This window comes from Indicator indicator, chromosome 38 (genome assembly GCF_027791375.1).
Source record: "Indicator indicator isolate 239-I01 chromosome 38, UM_Iind_1.1, whole genome shotgun sequence".
NCBI lineage: Eukaryota > Metazoa > Chordata > Aves > Piciformes > Indicatoridae > Indicator > Indicator indicator.
The window spans coordinates 3,174,532-3,183,118 of record NC_072047.1 but is presented as its reverse complement, the minus strand read 5'-3'; the positions used below and the strand labels follow the sequence as shown (position 1 = coordinate 3,183,118).

Sequence of the window (8,587 nt, the reverse complement as noted above, 5' to 3'; positions counted from 1 at the left end):
GTTGGGGTCCTTGAAGGACACGAAGCCGTAGCCCTTGGTCTTGCCGCTGCGCTTGTCCCGGATCACCTTGGCCTTCAGGAAGGAAGGGTAGCGCCCGAAGGCCCTGCCCAGGATGTCGTCGTTCACCTCGTTGCCCAGGTCCCCGCAGAAGATCCGGAAGTCATCTGCCCGGGAGGAGGAGGAGGAGGAGGAGGAGGAGGGCCCTGAGCTCCTCAGCTTCAGCGCTGAGCTCCTCACTCTCAACTCTGAGCTCCTCACCCCTGAGCTCCTCACTCTCAGCCCTGAGCTCCTCACTCTCAGCCCTGAGCTCCTCACTCTCAGCCCTGAGCTCCTCAGCCTCACCCCTGAGCTCCTCACTCTCAGCCCTGAGCTCCTCACTCTCACCCCTGAGCTCCTCACTCTCAGCCCTGAGCTCCTCACTCTCAGCCCTGAGCTCCTCACTCTCACCCCTGAGCTCCTCACCCTCAGCCCTGAGCTCCTCACTCTCAGCCCTGAGCTCCTCACCCTCACCCCTGAGCTCCTCACCCTCACCCCTGAGCTCCTCACTCTCACCCCTGAGCTCCTCACCCTCACCCCTGAGCTCCTCACTCTCAGCCCTGAGCTCCTCACTCTCAGCCCTGAGCTCCTCACTCTCACCCCTGAGCTCCTCACTCTCACCCCTGAGCTCCTCACCTCACCCCTGAGCTCCTCACTCTCAGCCCTGAGCTCCTCAGCCTCAGCTCTGAGCTCCTCACTCTCAGCCCTGAGCTCCTCACTCTCACCCCTGAGCTCCTCACTCTCAGCCCTGAGCTCCTCACTCTCAGCCCTGAGCTCCTCACTCTCACCCCTGAGCTCCTCACTCTCAGCTCTGAGCTCCTCACCCTCACCCCTGAGCTCCTCACTCTCAGCCCTGAGCTCCTCACTCTCACCCCTGAGCTCCTCACTCTCACCCCTGAGCTCCTCACCCTCACCCCTGAGCTCCTCACTCTCAGCCCTGAGCTCCTCACTCTCACCCCTGAGCTCCTCACTCTCAGCCCTGAGCTCCTCACTCTCAGCCCTGAGCTCCTCACTCTCACCCCTGAGCTCCTCACTCTCAGCTCTGAGCTCCTCACTCTCACCCCTGAGCTCCTCACTCTCACCCCTGAGCTCCTCACTCTCAGCTCTGAGCTCCTCACTCTCACCCCTGAGCTCCTCACTCTCACCCCTGAGCTCCTCACTCTCAGCCCTGAGCTCCTCACTCTCACCCCTGAGCTCCTCACCCTCACCCCTGAGCTCCTCACTCTCAGCCCTGAGCTCCTCACCCTCACCCCTGAGCTCCTCACTCTCACCCCTGAGCTCCTCACTCTCAGCCCTGAGCTCCTCACTCTCACCCCTGAGCTCCTCACTCTCAGCCCTGAGCTCCTCACTCTCACCCCTGAGCTCCTCACTCTCAGCCCTGAGCTCCTCACTCTCAGCCCTGAGCTCCTCACTCTCAGCCCTGAGCTCCTCACTCTCAGCTCTGAGCTCCTCACTCTCACCCCTGAGCTCCTCACTCTCACCCCTGAGCTCCTCACCCTCAGCCCTGAGCTCCTCACTCTCAGCCCTGAGCTCCTCACTCTCAGCCCTGAGCTCCTCACTCTCACCCCTGAGCTCCTCACTCTCAGCCCTGAGCTCCTCACCCTCACCCCTGAGCTCCTCATCCTCACCCCTGAGCTCCTCACTCTCAGCTCTGAGCTCCTCACTCTCAGCCCTGAGCTCCTCACTCTCAGCTCTGAGCTCCTCATCCTCACCCCTGAGCTCCTCACTCTCAGCCCTGAGCTCCTCAGCCTCACCCCTGAGCTCCTCACTCTCAGCCCTGAGCTCCTCACTCTCACCCCTGAGCTCCTCACTCTCAGCCCTGAGCTCCTCACTCTCACCCCTGAGCTCCTCACTCTCAGCTCTGAGCTCCCCTCACCTGACTCCTCACTCTCACCCTGAGCTCCTCACTCTCAGCTCTGAGCTCCTCACTCTCACCCCTGAGCTCCTCACTCTCACCCCTGAGCTCCTCACTCTCACCCCTGAGCTCCTCACTCTCAGCTCTGAGCTCCTCACTCTCAGCCCTGAGCTCCTCACTCTCAGCCCTGAGCTCCTCACTCTCACCCCTGAGCTCCTCACTCTCACCCCTGAGCTCCTCGACCTCCCACTCCCCTCCCAGTGCCTCCCATTCCCCCATAAACCCAATAGATTCCTTCCCAATCCCCTCCCAGTCCCTCCACTCCCTCCCAGACCTCTCCCAATCCCCTCCCAGTGCCTCCCATTCCCCCCCCAGTCCCAACAGATTTTCTCCCAATCCCTTCCCAGTCCCTCCCACTCCCCCCCAGACCTCTCCCAATCCCTTCCCAGTGCCTCCCATTGCCTCCCAGTCCCATTAAATCCCCACCCACTGCCTCCCATTCCCCCCCCAGTCCCAATAAATTCCCTCCCAGTCACTCCCAATCCCTTCCCAGTCCCTCCCAGTCCCTCCCAATCCCCTCCCAGTCCCTCCACTCCCTCCCACTCCCCCCCCAGACCTCTCCCAGTCCCCTCCCAGTGCCTCCCATTCCCCCCTAATCCCAATAGCTTCCCTCCCAATCCCTTCCCAGTCGCTCCCCATCCCCTCCCAGTCCCTCCCACTCCCTCCCAGACCTCTCCCACTGCCCTCCCAGTTCCCCCCCTCCCCCAGTGCCCACCAGCATCCCACTCCAGCAGGCTGGGATCCTCCCAGCTGCTGCCGGCGGCGGTGCGGATGCAGCGCTTCAGCCTCTCGCCCCTTCCCTTCCGCCGCTCCTCGCCCGCCGGCTCCGCCCCCGCCTGCCCGGCGGCAGCCAATCAGCACCCGGAATTCCCCCCCCCCTTTAAACCCGCCCCTTCCGCCCAGTCTGCCAATCAGAAGCCGAGAACCACCGAGCAGCAGCTGATATATGTCCCCCTCCCCCTTCTAGCCCGCCCCAAGCAGCACCCAGGCTCTGGCCCCGCCCCCTTCGCCTGATTGGCAGCGGAAGCGACCAATCAACAGCCGAGATCCAGCCCCTGACCCCTCCCAGGCCCTCCAAACCCCTCCCAGTCCCCCCCAAACCCTCCCAGTCCCTCCCAGTCCCTCCCAGTCCCTCCCAATCCCCTCCCAGTGCCTCCCAGTCCCTCCCAATCGCCTCCCAGTCCCTCCCAGTCCCTCCCAATCCCTCCCAGTCCCTCCCAATCCCCTCCCAAACCCTTCCCAGTCCCTCCCAGTCCCCTCCCAGTCCCTCCCAATCCCCTCCCAGTCCCCTCCCAATCCTTCCCAGTCCCTCCCAGTCCCCTCCCAATCCTTCCCAGTCCCCTCCAGACCCCTCCCCACTCACCTCAGGCTGCAGGAAGGGAGGCTCCGGGGGGCGGGTCCGGCGTGGGCGTGGCGCCGGAGCCGCCAATTGGGGCCCGGGGCGGGGTTCGGGCGCAGTGGGCGGGGCCGGGGCGGGGCCTACAGGCAGGCAAGGACCAATCCGGGGCTCTTCCGGCGGGGGAGGGGCCCGCGGGGGGGGCGGCTCCTCCTAGGAGGGGGGGGGGGGGGAGGGGCAGGGAAAGGGAACCAATCAGGTTAGAGAGGAGGCAACCAATCAGGTTACAAGGGGGGGGCGGGGCCTGCTTTAGCTCCGCCCCCCTAGGGGCACAATGGCCCCAAAGGAAGGGGGGGGAGGGAAGATTTTTACCCCACCCTGGGGCAAAATTTTGCCCCCAGACCCCAAATTTGCCCCCCCAGGGGTCAAGCTTTGCCCCCTCCCCCAACATTTACCCCCCCCCCAGACCCCGAATTTGCCCCCCCAGGGGTAAAACTCCCCCCCCCCCCCCCCGACCCCCCCTCACCTGCCCCTTGCGGGGGGGGGGAGGGTACACGGTGGGGGCAGCCTGGATCACCGGGGGGGTGACCTTGGGGGTCCCCGGGGGGGGTCTGGGGCCTCCCCCAGCCCCCAGTGGGGTCAGGGGGGGCCCTGGGACCCCAGCCCCCGGCACCTGCAGAGGGGAGGGTAGAGAGCTCCCAGTAAGGACCAGTAAGGAGCGGGGAGCCTCCCAGTATGCAGCACAGGTCCCAGGTCCTCTCCCAGTTAAGTCCCAGCGCCCACCAGTGCCCTCCCAGTATCCACCAGTGCCCTCCCAGTATCCACCAGTGTCCCCCAGTGCCCTCCCAGTATCCACCAGTGCCCTCCCAGTATCCACCAGTGACCCCCAGTGCCCTCCCAGTATCCACCAGTGCCCTCCCAGTATCCACCAGTGTCCCCCAGTGCCCTCCCAGTATCCACCAGTGCCCTCCCAGTATCCACCAGTGTCCCCCAGTGCCTCCCAGTATCACCCCAGTGCCTCCCAGTAGCCACCAGTACCACCCCAGTGCCTCCCAGTATCACCCCAGTGCCTCCCAGTATCACCCCAGTGCCTCCCAGTAGCCACCAGTATCACCCCAGTGCCTCCCAGTATCACCCCAGTGCCTCCCAGTAGCCACCAGTATCACCCCAGTGCCTCCCAGTATCACCCCAGTGCCTCCCAGTATCACCCCAGTGCCTCCCAGTATCCCCCAGTGCCTCCCAGTATCACCCCAGTGCCTCCCAGTATCCCCCAGTGCCTCCCAGTATCCCCCAGTGCCTCCCAGTATCCCCCAGTGCCTCCCAGTATATCCCAGTGCCTCCCAGTATCCCCCCAGTGCCTCCCAGTATCCTCCCAGTGCCTCCCAGTCCCTCCCAGTGCCTCCCAGTATCCCCCAGTGCCTCCCAGTATCCCCCAGTGCCCTCCCAGTGCACCCCAGTATCCCCCAGTGCCCTCCTACCGCCTCCCAGTGTCCCCCAGTGCCCTCCCAGTATCCACCAGTGCCCTCCCAGTATCCACCAGTGCCCTCCCAGTATCCACCAGTGTCCTCCCAGTACCCACCAGTGCCCTCCCAGTATCCACCACTGTCCTCCCAGTGTCCCCCAGTGCCCTCCCAGTATGCCACCAGTCCCCACCAGTGTCCACCAGTCCCCTCCCAGTAACCTTCCACTGCCTCCCACTGCACCCCAGTATGCTCCCAGTCCCTCCCACTCCCCTCCCAGTCCCTCCCAATCCCCTCCCAGTCCCTCCCAGTCCCCTCCCAGTCCCCTCCCAGTCCCTCCCAGTGGCACTCACTGGGGCTGGGGGCCGCAGGTTCCCCCCCAGGGGGGGCAGTGGGGCTGGGGGAGGTCTCTGCAGGGGGGGGGCCAGCAGCAGGGGGGGGGCAGGGGGAGCCCCCAGGGGGGGTCCCACGATGGCCCCGGGGGGGGGGCGCAGGGCCAGGGCCCTGGGACCTGCTGGGGAGGGGGGCAGGGGGAGAGGGTCAGGGACCCCCCCAGTGCCTCCCAGTGCCTCCCAGTACCCTCCCAGTGCCTCCCAGTGCCCTCCCAGTGCCTCCCAGTGCCCTCCCAGTGCCCTCCCAGTGCCTCCCAGTGCCCTCCCAGTGCCTCCCAGTGCCTCCCAGTGCCCTCCCAGTCCCTCCCAGTCCCCTCCAGTGCTTCCCAATCCTTCCTAGTATCTCCCAGTCCTCTTCTTGTCCCCCCCAGTGCTTCCCAGTTCCTCCCAACCCTCTCCCAGTCCCTCCCAGTGCCTTCCAGTCCCTCCCAGTCCCCTCCCAGTCCCTCCCAACCCTCTCCCAGTCCCTCCCAGTCCCCTCCCAGTCCTTCCCAGTCCCTCCCAGTCCCTTCCCAGTCCCTCCCAATCCTCTCCCAGTCCCTCCCAGTCCCTCCCAACCCTCTCCCAGTCCCTCCCAGTCCCTCCCAACCCTTTCCCAGTCCTTCCCAGTCCCTCCCAGTCCCCTCCCAGTCCCTCCCAACCCTCTCCCAGTCCCTTCCCAGTGCCTCCCAACCCTTTCCCAGTCCCTCCCAACCCTCTCCCAGTCCCTCCCAACCCTCTCCCAGTCCCTCCCAACCCTTTCCCAGTCCCTCCCAGTCCCTCCCAACCCTCTCCCAGTCCCTCCCAACCCTCTCCCAGTCCCTCCCAGTCCCTCCCAACCCTTTCCCAGTGCCTCCCAACCCTTTCCCAGTGCCTCCCAACTCTCTCCCAGTCCCTCTCAAAGACCTCCCAGTGCTTTCCAGTCCCTCCCAACCCTCCCCCAGTCCCTCCCAGTCCCTCCCAGTGCCTTCCAGTCCCTCCCAGTCCCTCCCAACCCTGTCCCAGTCCCTCCCAGTCCCCTCCCAGTGCCTCCCAGTCCCTCCCAGTCCCCTCCCAGTGCCTCCCAGTCCCTCACCAGCTCTCTGCAGCACATGAGGCACAAACGCAGGGCGCAGGATCGGAGCCCTCTGGGGGGAGACCGCTGGGGGGGGGAGGGGGGGGGGAGGGGGAAGACACCAAATGGTCAAACTGGGAGGGACTGGGAGGGACTGGGAGGGGATTAGGGAGGGACTGGGAGGGACTGGGAGGGGACTGGGACTGACCTGGCCCCACGAATGGCACCGGGGGGGACACCAGGGGGGCTCCGACGGTGGCGGCGGCAGCAGCTCGAGCCTCGAGGGTCTGCTGGACCTGGGGGAGACTGGGATGGACTGGGAGGGACTGGGAGGGACTGGGAGGGACTGGGAGGGGAGTGGGAGGGACTGGGAGGGGACTGGGAGGGGATGGGAGGGGATGGGAGGGGATGGGAGGGACTGGGAGGGGATGGGAGGGACTGGGAGGGACTGGGAGGGGATGGGAGGGACTGGGAGGGGAGTGGGAGGGACTGGGAGGGGAGTTAAAGGGCACTGGGAGGGACTGGGAGGGACTGGGGCAGACTGGGAGCTGACTGGGGCAGACTGGGAGCTGACTGGGGCAGACTGGGAGCTGACTGGGCAGACTGGGAGCTGACTGGGCAGACTGGGAGCTGACTGGGCAGACTAGGAGCTAACTGGGGCAGACTGGGAGCTAACCGGGGCAGACTGGGAGCTAACTGGGGCAGACTGGGAGCTAACTGGGGCAGACTGGGAGCTAACTGGGGCAGACTGGGAGCTGACTGGGCACACTGGGAGCTAACTGGGAGCTAACTGGGCAGACTGGGAGCTAACTGGGGCAGACTGGGAGCTAACTGGGGCAGACTGGGAGCTAACTGGGGCAGACTGGGAGCTAACTGGGCAGACTGGGAGCTGACTGGGAGCTGACTGGGAGCTGACTGGGGCAGACTGGGAGCTGACTGGGGCAGACTGGGAGCTGACTGGGGCAGACTGGGAGCTGACTGGGAGCTGACTGGGAGTTGACTGGGAGCTGACTGGGCAGACTGGGAGCTGACTGGGCAGACTGGGAGCTGACTGGGCAGACTGGGAGCTGACTGGGGCAGACTGGGAGCTAACTGGGGCAGACTGGGAGCTGACTGGGCAGACTGGGAGCTAACTGGGGCAGACTGGGAGCTAACTGGGAGCTAACTGGGCAGACTGGGACCTGACTGGGAGCTAACTGGGCAGACTGGGAGCTAACTGGGCAGACTGGGAGCTAACTGGGCAGACTGGGAGGGGTTACTGGGGCAGACTGGGAGCTAACTGGGCAGACTGGGCACCTGCTGGTAGGTGTTGGTGGCGATGATTGGCCTCAGCAGTGGGGGAGGGGCAGCCAGGGGGTCCCCCGGGGGGGGGGCTGGCGGGGGGCCCCCCAAAACCTCCTGCTCGAACCTGTCACAGGGAAGGGAGAGGGAGCCCCCAGTAAGCTCCCAGTGCCTCCCAGTAAGCCCCCAGTGCCTCCAAGTGCTCCCCAATCCCCTCCCCAGTACCTCCCAGTGCCCTCCCAGTCCCTCCCAGTGCCCCCCAATCCCCTCCCAGTCCCTCCCAGTCCCTCCCAGTGCCCCCCAATCCCCTCCCAGTCCCTCCCACTCCCTCCCAGTCCCTCCCAGTGCCCCCAAATCCCCTCCCAGTCCCCCCAGTCCCCTCCCCGCTCCCCCAAGGTCCCTCCCCGCCTCCCCCCCGCCTTGCTCCCCGGCCCTCACAGAGCCATCTCCGCCTCCATCTCCTTCAGCCGCTCCTCGCCGCTCTTCGCCGGGCCCGGCCCCGCCGCCGCCGCTCCGTTCCCCACCGCGGCCCCTGCCCCGCTGCCAGCTCCTCCCGTCGGGGCCGAAGCCCCAGGTGCAAGCCCGGGGCCAGGCCCGGCCGCCGGGGCCGCCGCCGCCATATTGCGGAGGGAGAAGGAGAGGGAAGCGCTGAGGGGAGGAACGTCACTTCCGGTGCGCCGCTATGGCTGCCGCTAAGGGAACTTCCGGTGCGCTGTGATGACGTCAGAGCGCCTTGGCGGTGCTGCCTGATTAGTGACGCCAGCGCCGCGTGCGGCGCGGGAAAAAGGGAAACGGAGACAAAAAGAGACCAAAAAAAAAAAAAGGCAATTTATTGAGGGCGGGCAGGGCGCCCGGCCGGCTGCGTCACTTCCGGTCCGAACACCACCACTGCCCAGGGGGCCCCCCAGGCACCCCCCAGGAGCTCCCAGTACATCCCAGTGCCCCCCAGTATGCACCAGTAGCGCCCAGCTCCCCTCCCAGTACATCCCAGTGCCCCCCAGTATGCACCAGTAGCGCCCAAACCCCCTCCCAGTACATCCCAGTATGCACCAGTAGCGCCCAGATCCCCTCCCAGTAGCCACCAGTATCTCCCAGTCCCCCCCAAATCCCCTCCCAGTCCCCTCAGATCCCCTC

The 8,587-nt window shown here is 66.0% G+C and overlaps 1 protein-coding gene across 1 annotated transcript in view; it reads right to left on the bottom strand.

Annotated features, from left to right (window-relative positions):
• Window positions 1-8,073, bottom strand: part of RBM42 (RNA binding motif protein 42) — a 13,008-nt gene extending 4,935 nt beyond the window's left edge. The window contains exons 1-9 of the mRNA XM_054396603.1: window positions 7,892-8,073; window positions 7,469-7,580; window positions 6,381-6,468; window positions 6,194-6,259; window positions 5,101-5,258; window positions 3,814-3,960; window positions 3,315-3,500; window positions 2,667-2,787; window positions 1-164 (exon numbers count right to left, since the gene is read on the bottom strand). Coding sequence (XP_054252578.1) covers window positions 1-164; window positions 2,667-2,787; window positions 3,315-3,500; window positions 3,814-3,960; window positions 5,101-5,258; window positions 6,194-6,259; window positions 6,381-6,468; window positions 7,469-7,580; window positions 7,892-8,073 — 1,224 coding nt within the window. The remainder of the gene's footprint in view (window positions 165-2,666; window positions 2,788-3,314; window positions 3,501-3,813; window positions 3,961-5,100; window positions 5,259-6,193; window positions 6,260-6,380; window positions 6,469-7,468; window positions 7,581-7,891) is intronic.
• Window positions 8,074-8,587: the final 514 nt, after the last annotated feature.